At 42.3% G+C, this 20,150-nt stretch overlaps 1 protein-coding gene across 1 annotated transcript in view; it reads right to left on the bottom strand.

Moving 5' to 3' along the window:
* Positions 1 to 19,685, bottom strand: part of scarb2c (scavenger receptor class B, member 2c) — a 29,736-nt gene extending 10,051 nt beyond the window's left edge. The window contains exons 1-8 of the mRNA XM_084324432.1: positions 19,484 to 19,685; positions 18,773 to 18,930; positions 16,636 to 16,780; positions 11,696 to 11,887; positions 10,668 to 10,759; positions 9,813 to 9,932; positions 5,729 to 5,907; positions 4,917 to 5,035 (exon numbers count right to left, since the gene is read on the bottom strand). Coding sequence (XP_084180558.1) covers positions 4,917 to 5,035; positions 5,729 to 5,907; positions 9,813 to 9,932; positions 10,668 to 10,759; positions 11,696 to 11,887; positions 16,636 to 16,780; positions 18,773 to 18,930; positions 19,484 to 19,606 — 1,128 coding nt within the window. The 5' untranslated portion in view covers positions 19,607 to 19,685. The remainder of the gene's footprint in view (positions 1 to 4,916; positions 5,036 to 5,728; positions 5,908 to 9,812; positions 9,933 to 10,667; positions 10,760 to 11,695; positions 11,888 to 16,635; positions 16,781 to 18,772; positions 18,931 to 19,483) is intronic.
* Positions 19,686 to 20,150: the final 465 nt, after the last annotated feature.

The raw sequence follows: 20,150 nt of genomic DNA on the forward strand, positions 1-20,150 counted from the left end.
ACACAGCACCATTCTACACCAACAACTCCAAATGCCCCATTGCCCATGTCCCCCACGGTGTTCCCCAGGGTTCAGTACTTGGTCCCCTACTGTTTACCCTCTACATTCTCCCACTTGGACAGATCCTCCACAAACATGGCCTCCGATTACACTGCTATGCTGATGACACACAGCTCCTCCTTTCCACCAAGACGATCACTGCCACCACCCACTCCACCCATCCATCACCTGCCTTTCTGACATACAAATCTGGATGCAAAAAAACTCTTAACTCATTCAGCGCCAATCACGGAAAAAGTCGGGTTAACTCGCCATGCGTTGAGCGCCAATCACGAGGCTTTAATCGTTATTTCTTTTATTAGCTATATCCATTAATTTTTCATCCATCCAGCCTGATGTTATCATTGGGAATGGGTCTGAGCTCGCAAAGGGCAAATACCGCCGCCTACGCCTTCCAGCTGAAATCCCTTCCCCTTGGGCTGTGCAGTGATCTAAGAAGTCCGGTCCAGGGGAGCTCCAGTAGCTCACCACGTACCGCGAGTGCTATTTCAGCGCCGTGGACAACCGCGCTCGCGCGGATCTGGGGCTGAGTGCGTTCGAATCCCGGACGGCAACCGTGCCTTTCCCAGAGTGTCTTCCCCCCCATCTGAACCCTTTCAGCCTGCTTCTGTCAGTCGAACTTGACCAAGTATGAATGCGAAGAAAAAGCGATAAACGCTAAAAAGAACCAGGTGACTGGTCAAAGTTAAAAAAAAAAAAAGAAGTCCGGTCCAGGTTTTCCTTCTTGGGCATGCTGTATCGTTATAACACATGGACTGGGGAGACTGAGAGCAGCGTGGATTATGCCTTTCGGACATATAATGTTGGATAAATAAACGCGATCAATATTTGGAATGGCGATCAGGAATTGGATTAGTCTTATTGCAGGACATCAGATGTGAGGTAAGGACTCTATGTTACGAATCTTGGGTTAATCCGATGTTTCTTTCGCCACCATCGGAGCGTGTGTGTGTGTGTGTGTGTGTTTCTGACGTTGGCTGCAGGCAAGCACTGAGAAGCGATTTTTCAGCCCCCGCTTCTGTTCACGCATGATGACACATAATACAGATAATAGCGTTATTTTCAGAACAATTCATAAATCAAGCGACAAATGGCACGATTTCTAAGGAAATACATTGAAGCGCCATTTGCTCGAGTTTCTTGAGATTAGACGGAATGCTCTGGAAATACTCTTATTCACCACAGTATAAAATGGAAATGTATGGATGAAAAAACAATGTGTTTTGTGCATGTTAACTGGAAGCAACTCACTGACAATCGACTGGTGTATTAGATCCATAGCTATACTATTTCATATTTTAAGCACTCGCAAGTGAACAAAGCGCCCCATTGACTTACAGCAATGGCGTTCTACCCAGAAGGTAGACAGCAACCCCTGGCGCTGAATGAGTTAAACTCAACTGTAACAAATCATCATTGGCCCAAATTCCCTGACCCACCCTAATTGTCAACATTGACGGCTCCATTGTCACCCCCTCCACCCACGTCCGCAACCTAGGTATCATTCTCGACCCCACCCTTTCCTTCCTCCTGCATGTAAACCAGATCACTAAAACCGCCTTCTTCCACCTCAGGAACATTGCCTGTCTAGTTGTCTACACCCCTCGCCCTTCTCTGCTGCCGAAACACTGACCCATGCACTTATCACTTCCCGACTGGACTACTGCAACAGCATTCTGTATGGCACATCAACCAAAATCCTCAATAAACTACAATACGTCCAAAACTTTGCTGCTCGCATGCTCAGCTCCACCCGCCGCTCCGACCACATCACCCCATCCTCCACGATCTCCACTGGCTATAGATATGACAACTAATAAAACCTAACAACCTGCGTCACTTCATGTGAAATGTGTCACAGGACTTTGACCAGTGAAAATATCTTAATCATCTCATATACTGGCAGAGTTGAGATGGCTATGCATGATAGGAGGTGTAAGCATAAATATAATAAATAAACACAATCAACCACCCACAGTTAGTTAGCGACATCAATGAATACAAGTTTCAGATTTTATTTTAGAGTGAACCATGGACTTGATGCAACAAATTATTTTAAGAAAACACACCCTCCTGGTTTCTGTGGTTGTACTTTGGTGATTTGGTGTATTATTTTTCAATGCAAATAAAAGCAAATATTTCAATGCTCCAACCTACGACCTCCCCTACCCTACTTTCTCTCCCTCTCCTGCCCCCCCCTCCCCTCGGTTTTCCCTACTTCCCTGACTGTTCCCCTACTGGACTCAGTATCCGTTACTTGTTACCCGTGGTTTTATGTCCTGCATATTCATACTGTTGCTTATTCCCTGTGGTTATTTGTTTCTCTGTTAATTTGTTTTGCTCATTGTCAGCATCTCTGGGTTCTTGAAAAGCGCTTTATAAATAAAATGTATTATTATTATTAAAGCGCTTTGGATAAAAACGCTATATAAATGTAGCCATTTACAATTTGCATTGAAAATGCAATATTGCTAACCTTGAGATATACAGTAAAACGATGCAGTATTTTTTCTTCATCAAAATATTGATAATCTTTGGATCCTCTCCAGCTGAGCGAACATGACCTGGTTGGTTCATCTACAGATTCCTTGCGATCGTTAGTTTCATATTGTCCTCATTTTCACTGCAGCGTTAACGTTGAGCCCAGAGCCCATGACAGATGGTAATGTCAGCCTGCAGATATTATTTAAATTCTACACAAAACGACCATGGTTTTCCCTCGCTTTAGCAGAGGAGTAGATGGTGCCAGTGGGATGGGTTTAGTTAGTACATACTGTAACATTGAAACCGATACAACAGCCATTCGTATTCACATCTATATGTTTGACTGGCCAGTTCACCTATGATGGCTTGTATCCTCCTTCTACCACCTTTGCACCTCTCGTACACTGATCCACGTCTTCCATCTCTTCCGTCTTGACTACTGTAACTCACTCCTCTATGGCATCAGTGCCTTTCATCAAACTGGTCCAGAGCACATCCAGCCCACTTCCAACTCACACCTAATCCTGGTCTTCTTCCCATCTCCCACCAGATCACCTACAAAGCCCTTCACCAACTGCACAGCCCCACATCTCACTGTCCTCCTCTCTCCCTAACTACCCTCTCAGTCCCTCAGATCCACTCAGCCTCACTTCTCTCCACCTCCAATTCCAACCTTTGCAGTTTTGTGGACAGAGCTCTTCTCCAGGGCAGCTCCCAGGCTCTGGATCTTCCTCCCACAAGACATTAGAGACTCTCAGTTTTTCTATCTCGTCTCAAGACCCATCTCTTCTCTACTGCCTTCGCTCTTTTGGCGTCCGTCATATTTTCTCTGTGAACAGCAAGCACCTCTACATCTACTCTACGGCATGGAGAAATGGCTTCTGGTGTGACCAGCCAGGCTCCTGTTCGCACGAGAATGGTGCTTCACGGCACTTCAGCGTCTGGTGTGTCTCATAAAGTAAGTCTCGGAAAGTTCATGTGTCCATAACGATGGAATCATTTGGATGAACATTCCAGTGAGGGCTGTGTTGTGCATTCCAACTTTTGAGTCTCACGCACTTTCCAAACTTGAAACAATATTCATTTCAATGAAAAGCAGGGAAGGAAACTAACTTGCGGCATCGTAAATTCACAAGACACTTCTATTTTTAGAATATAATAATCTGGTTGTTTACCCACCACTGTGTCTTGTACAGTGGACAAACCAACATTTTGGCTGGCGTTCCATTTCCCACCATGGGGAAAACTCACCCTGGCTGATTGTTGTTATCTGAGGAGAGGGCCCCACCTATTGGCAGTACTGAGTGTAACATGGTACTTGTGACCAGAGAGGCTGAATACCATTTCAATGTTTCAAAACAATAACAACATGTGCAACTCATCCTGGTCCCTGGAAATAATAACCCAGTACATCATTTGCAACCACAGAGAGTAGGTATGGATTTAATGGGTTTGCTGATGGCGTCCAGTCTCGTTTAACTGCAAACATCCACGCATCACGCTGGGGGTGTTTCTTTGATTTGGGACAGTACGTTTGTGCCCGACGATCGGGAACAACCCAACCCTGGGCAGCAAGGTCCTCAAAACTAATTAAGACATTTACCAGTATGTTGAAATTCAGAAGAAGTGAAGTGGAACATGTGTTTCTTTGGGCTTAAAAGCTCTACACAGACCCAGTTTTATGAGCCACGGAACCATAAAATGGCCTTAACTCATTAACTTCCCTGGGCTCACCAGGATTCTGAACCTCTAGCCTGCCCAAGGTGACAGGATCCAGTACACCAGCCTGCATTGGAGCTTTATCTGTCACCTAAACAGCATGTTACAAATTAACCTTGTTATATGGCTTGGTTTGGGCCTAATTCTGCATGTGACTGGCATATTAGCCTGACTGTAAAGATGAGTCGTGTGGTTCTATTGAGCCCATTTCCATTCGATATCTTGTGGTGAGAAGTCATGGGACCCCTTTGAAAATGGCCATGCCATGGCATTTGCTGTACCTCCCATGGAATTTAAGCTAGCTTAAAGTATCTTAATTTTGGAAAATTATTAATATTATTAATTAATTCGACCCATTTGCCAGTGGACCAGCTTAGGAAATGAGCCTGCTAGAGCCCTTTAAAGACGATAATAAGATGTCAGGAAATGGGTAACATAAACAAGGCAGGCTGGGGGGCTCAAAATTCCAGAACTCTCAGGCAGACTGTGAGCTGAGGATTACGTAATGTTAAGACGGCAAATGAGTTAAAAGAGGCATTCTAAAAAGGGGGTACATACTTTATACTTAGACAAAATATAGACAAAATATGAATTGCGCTGAAGGTGCAGATCCAGAACAGAGCCGCACCCAAAGACAGGTGCTAATGTCCTACCGGGTGGAGGTCAATGGTGGTCTGGTGTTGCTCCTTCTCGGGATTCATTCCAAACACATCCATGACAAACTTCTCATCCGCCTGGTAGAAGTGTGGCGAGGACATGATAATGGGTGCACCTAAAGGGAATGGAAAGGATAGATGTTAGTCATCGTGTGCTACTTCTGCTTTGATTGATCGCCGTCAAGGTCGTCACTTGGTGGCCAAGCAGGGAACTCCTCGTAATTGTTTATAAACCTAACCCATACCTTGACATTAAGATAAGTGGGAGAGGGCGGCTAGGTGGTGCAGTGGGCAAGGCGCTCACCACCAATGCAGGAGACGCTGGGTTCGAGCCCAGCTCTCCACATTGCTATCAGCTTGGCTGGTCGTTCATACTAATACAATTGGCAGTATTAGGGGGTGGGAAGCTGATGGGTGGGGATCGGACGTTGTGGACAGCGACTCCTACAGGTCGGTTGGTGCGCCTGCGCAGCAAAATCAGGAAGCGACGGGGGCAGCGTGCCCTTCAAATGCAGACCCCCGCCGCTGAGAGATCGCGCTGTGCAGGTGAAAAGATGCGACTGCTGCTTCCTCGAGTACCGGAGGGGACACGTGATGTAAGGCTTAGTCCTTAGCTTAGCCGGCTTGTGGAGGCATGGCCTAACAGCATTCGAGACAGGGGAGGGTAGAATTGGACGATACGAAATTGGGATGGGAGAAAAGGTAGATCAAAAAAAGATAAGTGGGAGAAACCTCAACATTTTTCACCCAATTTTCTTTAGTTTTTTGGGGGGATTTTGCTGCTGAATGTAGTGAAAACACTGGATCACCTTGTTTACATGGGCTGACATTGAGCAGGCCAGATCCCAGGCAGTTGCCAGCAGGGACACAGAAGCCTGCGTTATCCGGGTTCACTGTGCTGTTGGCAAACACCTTGCTGGGCGGGACGAAGCGGTATGCAGGAATCCCCTTCACATACAGATCCTCTACGTACTGGGAATATAGAGACCTGAAGAGGAGAGAGACAGACACTGTTGATTTTCACTAAACTAACCTAGCAGCCTGGCTTATCAAATTCTGTCAAATTCTTATTAATGTCTATTTAACTCTTAGGTAGTCCTGTTTTTTTTTGTTTTTTTTACCTAAATTACTATTTCAATAGTATATATTTTCTATTTCTTCCCCAATTGTATTTTTGCTGGATCCAACATGGCTGGCCTACAGGAGGAAAGGTGCCTGACTGTCTGATGTTGTACAACGGTCTGCAAGCCACAATTACGTGACTATAAGCAGATAATTTGGCTTTGCCAATGTAACAACTGCTTGACAACCACCTCTCACTCAGCCCTAAAAGACCTCTGCTGGCTTCCCGTCTCCCACCAGATAGACTACAACCCGCCCCCTCCCCATTTTCGACTGATGCCAGTGAAAATGAGTATGCAAGCTAACTTTACGCTAGCAAGGCTTTCTGTCAATATGTTGCCTAAGTTTGATAAACAGTAGATCCGACAGTATGTTTGATGAGGCTAGCTACTAGCTATCCAGACATGTCATTGTTCTCAAATCATTAACTTCTTCCACAAACAAATATGCAAATCAGCCATGTGCTTTATTTTGCAAGAGCCGTATTGTTTACCCAAGTGGCATGCTGCTGATGTCGGTTTGCTAAACACTGATTAAACTAAATAAATACTGCCTCTCCAAACAACAGAGTGCTTTGTCAGCGCAATTTCGATGAAAGCCTCAGATATTTGTCCAACAGAAGTTTTACATTCACAAGTCAAATCACAGCAGTTGATACCGAGCACATCACATCAGGTGCCTGCTAACGTTATCTAGATCAGCTGATGCACAGATGTGAATAGTTAGGTGGATAAGGCAGACAACCAAAGGCAGACAACCAGTAACAGCAAATACGGTCACACTGTAATGTTGTGACAGTGCGTAATCACTGTGAAGGAGGAATGCTTTCAGTAATGTTTTACTAGGTTAGGTACAATGTACTGAAGATGCTCCATAAACAGTGAATTGGTGTATACGAGTATTTTATTTAGTCTATGAGAAAGAAGGTGCATATTAATCTTCTAGGTGGGCTTCGTGGTGAGCTGATTAATTGAAGAGGTACATGTAGACCTACCTAAACGGTCCATACAGTACTAGACTAAAAGGTACATGTAGACCTACCTAAACGGTCCATACAGTACTAGACTAAAAGGTACATGTGTAAACCTACCTAAACGGTCCATACAGTACTAGACTAAAAGGTACATGTGTAAACCTACCTAAACGGTCCATACAGTACTAGACTAAAAGGTACATGTGTAAACCTACCTAAACAGTCCATGTGTAAACCTACCTAAAAGGTACATGTGTAAACCTACCTAAAAGGTACATGTGTAAACCTACCTAAACAGTCCATGCAGTACTAGACTAAAAGGTACATGTAGACCTACCTAAACAGTCCATGCAGTACTAGACTAAAAGGTGTACATGTGTAAACCTACCTAAACAGTCCATGCAGTACTAGACTAAAAGGTACATGTGTAAACCTACCTAAACGGTCCATACAGTACTAGACTAAAAGGTACATGTGTAAACCTACCTAAAAGGTACATGTGTAAACCTACCTAAACGGTCCATACAATACTACAAGTGCTACACTTCAAGGCAAGGTTAGAAAGGAACATTAGTTTAGCATTTAGTTGTCATAAAGGTGCTCTGTCATATAAACAATCACAGAATATGGACACCTTTGTGTCTATGAAGCATCAACCAGTGGTGAGCTCGGTCCTAAAAAAAAGGCCAAAAGCCTTAACTTCAGTTACTATAGTTTGCCTTTGTATGACAGTACTGATATAGTGGTCATAGTCATTTTAGAGGGATACAGATATGGTAGTAAAAATACACGTGTAGGGGGAGTGATGGAAGTTACAGCTTTTTGCTTTGACCTCATTCAAGAGGCTAGTACCAGCCAGTCCGTTAAGGCAGCCAGGCTAAATCTGTGCCGCTAATCCTCTATCCAGACCTGAACAATACTGAGAGATAAGTCTCAGCAGTTCCGGATGGTTGAGATTGAAAATATATAGAAGTTACACTCGTCAACTCAAGCCATAATGAGAAAGCTGGGGAAGGCGACAACCAGTAACAGCAAATCAGACCAAGCTGACCAAATGGACATTCACAAAAAAATTCAAATACATATCTTGCATGATGTAAATTTGCAACAAGGAAAAACAACAAGGAAAAAGCATGTTCAACTTTGCTCGCAGACCAAACCAAATGGAAGTCAATCAGTGAATCAATGTAATGCTGTGTCCAAAACAGGCCACTGTATTGTATCTTATCAAAGGGATAGTTCCTTTCTCAGCACAATCAATGTAGTTAACTTCTTCATACTGGAGACCCGCAGCTTGGGGTCACGCTCCCGTCTCTACAAGCTGAACGGACCTGTTTCCACTATGGAGTAGGTTTCAGTTCTGTTCAGTCAGCTTGTACAGACAGGAGCTTGACCTCACTGACTTCGCATTAGTTTGTGGCTAACTAAGTAAAGCCTACATTAGGCTTAGCGATAAGACAATATTATTGTTTACATATCGTGCACGTGGCCACGATAATGGCCCTTGCTTCTCCCCCCGATTACAGAATGATATTTATTTATGCAATGCCCGTTATGAATCTTGCACTATAGTCAAGTGTTAATTTACAGTGCTACATATCCATCACAGCCCACTATCAATTCTGATTGGAAGGTGGAATCAAACCTGCATATATCGGTATCGGTTGATATCGGTATCGGAAATTAAGAGTTGGACAATATCGGTATATCGGTAAAAAAGCCAATATCGAGCATCCCTAATTGTAACGTTAACTTTATAGCAAAGGCCTGTGTCAAGCTAGTAGTGACAATATATGAGTCTTTCTTTAGCTTTTTTTGGACGATAATATAATTTGTTATTTTTAATGAGACTCTTATTTATATATTTAACCTTTATTTTACCAGGTAGTCACTTGAGATCAAATATCTCTTTTTCGAGCAAGACCTGGCCAAAATGGCAGCAAAACAAAAACATACAAATACACAAAACACAGACCGAGACATAAAAGGCAAAGTGGGGCAAGGGGATACATTTGAGCTGCAGCAAACAAGATTGAATGGGATTGGGGGAGATTGGAGGGTAGGGTAAAAAGGTAGAGGATGGAAGGTGAGGCTTTGCAGGAGGTTGCTGGGGAGAAGGTCAAGTTAAAAATATAAAATATAACACCACATTATGCAGTGAAGCATCGACATTCTCCCATCTCATTCTTTAAAATGCCCTTAATTTGAACTTTAAAATCAGATATGGTAGTGAGGGCCTGCAGTTTCAAAGTTTTTTGAAGTCCATTCCAGGCAGAGGGAGCAGAGAACATGATGACCCTTTTCCCAAACTCTGTGCGGGTTCTGGGTACTGAAGCATATAAATAGTCCTGGGATCGTAAGCTGTAAAATGGGTTTGATGTGATGGTGAGGTATGAACCGAGGTAAAAAGGGAGCCGAGTCTGACCAATAATTGCTTTATAAATGAAGGTGTACCAATGAAGCAGTCTACAGGGCAGTCAAGGACGGCATACAGAGTGCAATGATGGGTAAGTGATTTATATCCGGTAATGAATCTTAATACACCATGGTAAGCGGTAGTCTCTCATTGGGCTAACTTCTAGTGAGTGGAACAGTGAAAGTAAACTATTCCCCATCTTTCTGGGGACCCCCTGGAACCCCCTCAAGAATCTCTGCCCTAGTCAACCCACCTGCACAGGTCCGAGGAGAACATGTACAGCCTAGACAACCCACCTGCACAGGTCCGAGGAGAACATGTACAGCCTAGTCAACCCACCTGCACAGGTCCGAGGAGAACATGTACAGCCTAGTCAACCCACCTGCACAGGTCCGAGGAGAACATGTACAGCCTCTCATCTCTGGAGATGACTGGGTGGAACGCGGCACCATTGGTTCCGTTGACCATGTTACAGTCGTCTGTGATCCACCACTTCACCGAGCTGCATAGAAAAAAACACATCCAACATGGGTGAGTGTGTGTGTTGCATTCAATTTGAATTAGTACATTTTATTTTTATTTTTTTATTATCTTTCCCCCCCTCCTTTTTTCCGATTTTTCTCCCATCCCACTGTTAGTCGTTATGCCAATTCCCAACCCCCTTCCTGGTTGTTGCGCACCCCCCCCCTACTGTTGGTCCGAGAGGCCGGAGACTGTCACATGTTTTCCTCCGACACATGTGCAGCCAGCCGGCAGCCAGCCTGGCAGCGCAGATTCTCACCGGGAGAGTGTAACGTGTGGAAGGTCACACTACCTTTCTCCAGATCCTACCCTCGCTGTGCAGGCGCCCCGACCGAACTGTAGGGGTCGCTGTCCACAACGCCCAGGACCCACCCACGGCTTCCCTCCCCCTAACTCAGCCAAACGAGTTAGTATAGTGATCAGCCCAAGCCAAGGCAATGCTGACTCTCCGGGAGTCGAGACAGCAGCCTCTTGCATTGGTGACGAGCACAATCTCCGCTACGCCACCTGACCGCCCTGAATTAGTAAATTTGAAAAACACAAATTTGTATTATTATTATTTAAAGTATTTTATTAAAAAAATTATTTTAATATATTATTATTATCATCATCATATCATTCAGCTGATACTGTCATTGATTGAATTTAGAAAACAAGCAATAGGTCCATCACCTTGAGCTAGCATCGAAAAGAGATTAAATGCCATATGGTTTACCTTTCACCGTTCCAGGTATCCACTCTGGCAAAGTCCTTGTAGTTATCCTGGCCGGTGAAGAACACATAATCTCCATCGTTGGTGGCGTTGGCCTGTGAGGAAAACAACAACAAAAAGAACCGTTACCAGGATACAACAGGGTATCAGTATGTAGGGATGCACTGTCTGATACCAGGATACAACAGTGTATCAGTATTATAGGGATGCACTGTCTGATACCAGGATAAAACAGGGTATCAGTATATAAGGATGCACTGTCTGATACCAGGATAAAACAGGGTATCAGTATATAAGGATGCACTGTCTGGTACCAGGATAAAACAGGGTATCAGTATATAAGGATGCACTGTCTGATACCAGGATAAAACAGCGTATCAGTATATAGGGATGCACTGTATGATACCAGGATAAAACAGGGTATCAGTATGTAGGGATGCTCTGTATGATACCAGGATAAAACATAATGCATTGCATGGTTATAAGATTGATGATGATTATATACCAATAACAGGAATTGGGAGAATGTCCCCAGTACTACACTCAAATACTAAGAGCCTTATATAACATGCCAGATATCAAAACAAAGTGACTTGATTTGCTGCATTCTCTTTACACACAGAAGTGTATTAGATCTCTCAATGCTGGTTCAGACAGATATTGACACGATTGTGTCACGGCCGACACATTTCCAGCGTCGTACCCGATTATGAACGCCAAGAGCGACGAATGGGAACATGATCAAAGACCAGCGATGTGGCGTCTGGGACGCCCCATGACAGAAAGTCGAGCATGTTTTTTCTTCTAGTGTGACAATTCCTGCAACATGCGCTTTCGACTTTGGATAAAAACTAGCGCCCCCTCTCCCTGCCAAGACATGGTGACCATCGTGAAAGACAAAAATATTGTGTAGTCTGATCCTGGCATAACGTAGAAAACACAGATTATATCTCAATCACTTTTGTCCAATAAGCCCAAACTAATGGTCTAAGTATATGCTGTTCAGCTTCTTATCCATAAGAAAAACAGACCTTATAGAAGAGTCCGAACACATCATCCAGACTAGGTTGAATAACTTTAAGGGCTTTCAGCAGAGCATCCTCGTAGCCCCACAGAAGCTCTCCAACAGTGCGAGTGGTGAACAGCTCTGCACCGGTTTCCCGCATGTAGTCCGAGATTAATCTGGGTATGAAAGGGACATTCTTGAATTGCTCCATCACCGTCTGGAAGGACAAATGGGGGGGGGGGGGGGGGGGGGGGGGGGGGGGAGAAGGAATGTAAGGAGAAAGGAGAAAAACAGTATTCCATAGAGATTATGGACTAAATTAAATAAGTGTTCTTAAAATGTATAGTCAATGAAGACTCTGGGACAACACTATTTAAACAAAACCTTGCTTTCGGTGGCCACAAGTCCACCTGATCTTAACCAAATAATGTTCTAGGTCTAGTGGAGCTGCTTGGTCACTTTGGTAGTGTGGCTTACTACCCCCCAAAATATGATATTTTAATTAGCTTCCTATTGATATTCTGGATAAAGTAGATTATAATACCTTACATCTCCAGACAACTCACTCTCTCTCTGCATTATCTCCATCTCTCACGCACAGTTTTGCATACTTTCATCTTGCATATTCTCTGACCTTTACCATAAAATATTTATTGAGCATTGTTTCTAATTAATATCTTAACACAGGAACAGAAGGTTGACAGATCTCTATCAGATCAGAATATTGTAAGCTACAGTAAGATCAAGTTGTCTGAAAACATAGTGTGTGTGTTTCATTACGCAAGGTGGGCAGATGAGATGTGGCTGTGTTTTGATAGACTATGAGCCTATTATGTATTAAACATTTATTTTGGTGAAGAAATGTATATTTGATTTAATAAATTACTCTTACAGTGGGTACAGAAACCAAATCATTGCCATCCGTGATAGATTCGGATTGTGATTTTAAAGAATGCTTCTTAACTCCATAAATCGAATAATCACAATTGCGCAGCTCGCAATAATCCAATGTTGAGCATTTTGATTGGATAGATAATTGAATCAGATTAGAATATCAGCCACCGAGTGTTCACTAGAGCCTCATTAACAGATTACTGCATGGCACATTGGCATCATTTGACGCACGGATGGTAATTACATGTTTTTTTTTAACCTTTATGTAACCAGCCAGGTTACTTAAAGGAAAACTCCAACATTTTGGGAAATTAGCTTATTTAACATCTTCCCTGGAGTTAGACAAGAAGATACATACCTTTTTTGTCTCCGTGCGTGCATTTAGCTTTGGGAACAGTCGCTCCGTTAGCATAGCTTAGCTTCATCACTGGAAGTGAGGCAGGACAGTAGCCTGACGTTCCCTACAGGTTTGTTGATATTCTCATTCCTTCAAAGGATCCGAACCGATTGAAGTTTATGGATACCATGACTTAAAATCCTCTTACCTTGACGATTAAAAGCCTCCCCAATTTAGAAAACAGTAATCCAATGGCTGGTATTGATAATATACTACTAACTACTGGACGCTCGGAGCTAACCGGAGCTAACACAGAACAGGATGGTAAAGCAAATATAATGACTTCCTTTCTGGGGTTTTCAAAATAAAAGTGCGATGTTTATAGCAGCGGAAAATGTTTATTTTGTACATTATCTAACGTTAACACGAACCTAAACTAACTTTAGGTTAGTTGTAACGTTAGTTTAGGTTCGTGTTAACGTTCGATAATGTACAAAATAAACATTTTCCGCTGCTATAAACGTTGCACTTTTATTTTGAAAACCCCAGAAAGGAAGTCATTATATTTGCTTTACCATCCTGTTCTGTGTTAGCTCCGGTTAGCTCCAAGCGTCCAGTAGTTAGTAGTATATTATCAATACCAGCCATTGTATTACGGTTTTCTAAATTGGGGAGGCTTTTAATCGTCAAGGTAAGAGGATTTTAAGTCATGGTATCCATAAACTTCAATCGGTTCGGATCCTTTGAAGGAATGAGAATATCAACAAACCTGTAGGGAACGTCAGGCTACTGTCCTGCCTCACTTCCAGTGATGAAGCTAAGCTATGCTAACGGAGCGACTGTTCCCAAAGCTAAATGCACGCACAGAGACAAAAAAGGTATGTATCTTCTTGTCTAACTCCAGGGAAGATGTTAAATAAGCTAATTTCCCAAAATGTTGGAGTTTTCCTTTAAGAACAGCTTTTTATTTACAAGGATGGCCTGTAATGACTTTATTCCTGTGCCCACCATAGGACTAACTTATACAATCAAATATAAATTTCTTCACCAAAATAAACGTGTTTAATACATACACTATAGAAACATAAGTCACATTTCATCTGTGATGAAACACACACAATGTGTGCTAGATCAATGCGAAGATTCTGGATATGGAATAAGGAGGAGCAATTACACCAATGGTAATTTTAAATGAAGACTAAGGAGACTGCGATTCTGTAGAAAATAAAAGAAATAATAAGGCATATCAAACATACAATATGGCAATACAAAATGACACGTATGAGATCAACTCTCAACAACCTTTTCCCACACAATCACAATCCTGTGTTTCAGGGTAACTACTTTAAGGATTTATCTTTTTTTAAGGTTAGGTGCACCACACTATTCAACTAGGTGATTTGGATCCAATATAAAAAGTAGAGCTGGGCCGTTAACGGCGTTAACGTGCTGCGTTAACGCTATACTAGTATCGCGTGATAATATAATTAACGCATTAAGCTAAAAAAAAAAAAAAAAAAAAAAAAAATTAAATTTTAATTTTTTTACCTTTATTTACCCAGGGTAGGTTCGCTGAGCACAGATGCTCTTTTTCAGGAACGCCCTGCTTCACATTCACACAGTTCCATTCACACCTGGGAGCTGCCCAGTACAACCACAGTTGACACCATTGGCCACTGAGCAACTCCACTGGAGCAGTTGATTCAAGCCATGTCACATAGTTCAAGTTTGAAATGATTCTTTCTGTTTTGCTCCTGAGAGTGTGCTAGATACTGTACTGTACTGGTAATATTATTTATTTGTGTTAACTTCTGAATAAAACAACTTATTAAATACAAGTACATCTTATTGAACATTATTTTGATATTTCATTACCAATTATCATAGCAAAACAGCTTTTTCAAACAGTCTGTAATGCATTTTGGAAACGGGAGATGGGCTCATGGTGTAATGGGCCACCTGGCCTGAGAAACATAAGGAGGAAAGAAAAAGTAAGGACTTACTTCTGGTCATTATTTGGGTAGAACACACATATTTTGAATGCCTTCGGCAGGTTTTTCTTTTTTTTAAGCCATTTTAATCTAGATTAATCTAGATTAAATCCAGGATTGCAGATAGATTAATCTAGATTAAAAAAATTAATCTATGCCCACCTCCAATAAAAAAGGTAAATATTGAGAGGTTAAATATCAATATAAATCTTCTTTCCACTTATTCTTCACTAGAACCATTTGGATAAATTATTAAAACTCAAAACGAAGTCTGCACAAAAACAACCAAACGATATATAGATGTATATGGATTATTATATTGTATATTGTTTACACTGCCTTTTTATAAAAATTTTACTTCTCCGCTGTACTATAATTATGTGATCTGTACCTGTATGTCTTCTACTACCTGTACCTCCCCTCCCCCCTCCCCCATGCTGCCATGATGCCTGCATTTCCCCAAGGGGATCAACAATACAAAGGAATATCTTATCTTATTGTGGATGCAGTTTATCCTAACAAATGATGATTGTTGCTGAGCTTGCTCCTGGTCTCATGGGTTGGAACAACTCGCCATTAAAAAGTTGCTTCACCCTCAAGAAAAACCAGGGCATTCTGGGCATTCAGAGATTTTATTCAAAAGGTTTGTCGGCTTGGTGGACATCTGCACCAGCTTTACTCCCTGCGGCAGCACCATGAATCTAATGCTGAGCCTCTGTTTCCTGTGTGTAACACAGAGGCCACTCAGTTGCAACACAAGAGTTTCACCCCCGGGAATACAAGCTTCTTACACCATTTACATTTTACTGGGTTACATCACATTTATGCAAGTGTGTGTGTGTTCTTGACACATTCTGTTGAAATTCAGGAATTCTATTGAAATTCAGGAATTCTGTTGAAATTCAGGAAAGTCAGCACTATGCATTCAATGGGCAATGCACCTCTCCATCACATGTACAGATAGTTGCCAGCACCCACAGCCAGTCTATCTATATAATGAGACAGATCACTGTGGCCGTTTTGAATGGGGAAATCTGTACACACAACACAAAAAATGGCAGCTACTGCAAAATAAACAATATTCAGAGAAAATGATTACCGGTAAATGTCATGTGATTTCATGTTTAGTCAAATTATAATTTGCTGCATCTTGAGGTGAAATGGGAGTTTTAAAGATGTTTAAAATGAATAACAATCTCTGCCAAAAGGCTGGGAATAGTGAAGTGAGTGGTTGCCAGTTAATGCGCACATTCAACGCAGAATTGGTTAATTTACCGAATTCCCAGGAAATGTGTATCATCATCATTTTCCTACATAATATAACATGAAATATATATACTCCATTCAGGATGATCATTTATGTGCTTCTATTAAAAGGAACATGCCACCATTATGAGAAATGCACTTACCATCTTCTCCAGAGTCAGACAAGAAGATAGATACCAATTTCCTCTCGTTCAGTAGAAAGTAGCTTGGAAGCGGATATGGACACCTCTCCTGGAGTTTTAAGCTAGGCTAGCGGTCCGTATCCGCTACCATTCATTTGTGCTAAACTAGACTAGCTTGCAGCCGCATAGCTTTCTACAGAACGCACAGAGAGGAACTTGGTATCCATCTTCTTGTCTGACACTGGAGAAGACGGTAAGTGCATATCCCATCATTTTGGTGTGTTCACATGGTTCATCCAGGAGCATGTACTACAGAACCCTGAGGATTATTTGTTTAGAATTTCCAACAACATACCACAACAGGAATATTGATGGTCCTGATGAGGTCACTCTCAGGGCCGCGGGACATGTCGAGCTGAAATATGTATGTCTTAGTGTTCACTGCTGCTACCTTGGTGCCATTGTCCAGGAAGGTCACTTGCTCCATAGGCCGATATTCCCTGTAGAACAAAACATATCATGGTAGTCTAATGGTCAGAGGAGTGATACAATGAGCGCTCTATCCTTGGATATAAGACATAACAACTTAAGGGGCACTTCACCTAAAAACAATGCTGAATTATTTTGCACATAATCTCACACGCATCCAAAAATTCTAAACCGTTTTGCACACATTAATTTAGGTTGACAGTTATTGAGCGTAAATTTGTTTGAATATGGCCACCAGTGATGTCGTTGAGGACATTGAAAATTGTATATGAAACAGACTGCCATGAATGCTCTATACTATAGCTAATGAATAAGTTACATTTTCAAATGTTTTCACTTTTTTTTTACTGTATGAAGCACAATCTCAGGAGGCTCAAACAGAACCAAGCATTTCACTGTAATGTACATGTACCTAATATGAGGAAAAAAACAAAACTTGATTTAGAAACTCCAATTTTTGTAAATGTCAACAAATGCCACTGTCGAGATCAAACATGGCACATTTTCACGCCAGTGTCGCTAGTGTCCAACTGTCAAACTGACGCGAATAAAGAGAGACAATGACAAATGCATACATGTGTCAAAAGTAATCTGACCAGGAAGCCATGGGGTCATGAATAAACAATGGCCTCTTCCTATAAAATACTCAAACCTTATCAATGAAAGATGTAAAGGCCTCCGACAGAACATGGACAAATTAGTAGATAAGACAAAGTCAACGTTAGCCCTTCTGTAGCTTGGCTGTATGGCAGTGGGTTTGCACACCCCCAATGCAGCTTCCTGCTACAGTATCTACCGGCTAAGTCAAGAGTAAAGATGTTTTTAGTCCAGAATATTAATACATCAACAAATATGTAAGAAGAAGCTGAAGAAAAAGCCTGCTAGCTTACAATTGCACAGCTCTCCTGGCTGAAATTATTTTATTGTTGGGGCGAGTCGATTGATTCTAAACAATGTTCCCACCTTTCCTCACAGGCCAGTGACTTCATACATCTAGACATTATCTTATAATTCCCATAATTACCATTGATTGACCTATTCACATGGTGTTCATACCCAGGTTGGATTCCATTCCACCTTGAGTTTCTAGAGAACATTTACATTTAGCTGACTTATAAGTTTTGTACAATAACAAGAACACAATGATCATGCTTCTGGTCATGTGAAGTGACCCGACCTCATTTCCCTTAAATATCACATGATGACTTGGTCACAAAACCATGACACAGCATTTCTCAGAGTTCTAACTCTACCCCTTCCTCTGGGCTACTTCCAAAGGCAGGGATTCCCCCAGTTTAATACAGTCTAGCATGGTGACATGAGCAACCAGGGCTTGTTGCCTCACCACCGGGCTTAGACATTGGCGGAGGGGAAATAAATAGAAAGTAGACCTAACATTTCTAACATGGCTTGGGGTTGGTTGGTTTGCTATTACTATGTAACATTTTGAATGTTGTCACATTTTCAATTCCCCTTCAGATTATAGTATAGCATATATGTAATAGAACAAACTGTATGTGTCCCCAAGGGGCAACTGGCTAGCTGGGCATATCAACACAGTAGAAAGGACATAGTGTAACATACTGTAACGGCCACGGATGCCTAGACTAACTACTGTAGCCCTTGGCTAACAGGTCGGACCCTTTAGTTGACTGGTCAGCGCTGTCCCCTGTGATCTGGGTGACCCGGGATCGATTCCCGGCTGCCCCCTGAATTCGCTACAATACATAACAGTAGCCACATAAATAAAGCGCAGTGACCCTGGAGACCCTGCAACGGCAAACTTAAAAACTGCTTCTAGGTGGGATTGAGAGAAGCATGTCTGCTGGATATGTGTAAGGTCCAGTCGCCACAAAAGGGTGAATCTCTTAACTCTCAAACTGTAGGTGGATGGAAAAAGTTACGTTTCCAGTGATCTGTATCTATCTCTCTCGCCCAAGAGGTTTTTTCAATCAGGACAGGAGGACACCGACAAACTGTGAACATAACGCTATTCTTCTGACCTGTAGGTGTAAGGCCCCATCTCAACCACGGCAGGCCGTTCCCCGTCCATCACCTCCAGAGAGTTGGTCAGGTTGAAGAAGTAGAACTGCATGTAGACGGGCGGGGGCGGACTCTCCCAGGCTTTATACGACTCTGTTCCATTCTTCAGCACCACTTGCTATGGGGAACAGAGAGGGCATTTGGGTTAGCAGTCAACAGTACACACATGTGACAAATGTCATGATGTCATGTATGTTGTGTGTATGTCATAAATGTCACTATGAATTGAAAATGGGGGACCCTGATGTAAACAAGACAAACGTCTTTCTCTGGTCTGCATCCCCTTAACAATTGTGTGTATTGAGCCGTACTGTATTGTACCCATTCTGTAATCTGTTAAATAAAGTTTTCATTCATTCATTCATGACTCATGCAGCTTGTGATGATGTCCTCTTGGTCCACACACAGGAAATTGGCAAACTACAGGCATGACCACGAACCACCAGCCAAAGTTGCCACATTTACTATCCATAGTATACATTATCTATTATCTTACACTAGTCTGTTAAAGGCCATACAGACAGAACGTTATAACGTATTTAAAACAGTAGCCTAAGCGACATTATTACCAACAGAAGGCTAGCTAATAATAGCTAGATAACTAAAAATACTCAATCAATAGCGTCACGAGAAGTCTGAGACTTGTCTGGCAAGCAAGTCAATTTGCTTACCTGTTTTACCATCGAGTCCATTAACTTTGGAAACACGTTCACCAAGGATAAAGAAATACCCAAAAGAAGAAGTAAAATAGAAAACACTCCGGTGCTGTAAACACAGCATGTCTTACACAGCATGGTTAAAAAAAACTGATTAAAACTAACGTTAGCAGCAGTAGTTTATGGTTGACATTCGCTAGCTAACTCTGTCTCTCACTGCTTGTGTCCACTGGTTTGTTTTGACAGCCTCCTGCTCCGACACGGTGAACTTCACCGAAAATAAGGGATTCTACTTCCGGTCTGAAATTCACTGAAAATGTAAAAGTAAAAGACCACCCCGATTCCATTATACAAGCTTTTAGTTAGAAAGTTAGGATGAGAGCAAATTAATGGTGATGTTAAATAATAATAATACCATAAACCCCAGTTAACCAGCAAGGCCTGCTACTGCCTATGGGCCACATGTATAGAAGAAGAAGAAGACAGTCCTCCACACGTCGCCTGCCGTGCAGCGCTCCTGGAGCAGTTTTGGAGGCCAGTGCCTTGCTCAAGGGCACTTAGAGCTGGTGGGCACCATACATGTAATATACCAGCCAACAGCTCAAAGCTGGAATACATCCTGCCGTCAGCGCGGGGGATCGAACCAACAACCTTTTCGGTTACTGGCCAGTGGCCAGTCTCT

Source organism: Notolepis coatsorum (genome assembly GCF_963971535.1).
Source record: "Notolepis coatsorum genome assembly, chromosome: 11".
NCBI lineage: Eukaryota > Metazoa > Chordata > Actinopteri > Aulopiformes > Paralepididae > Notolepis > Notolepis coatsorum.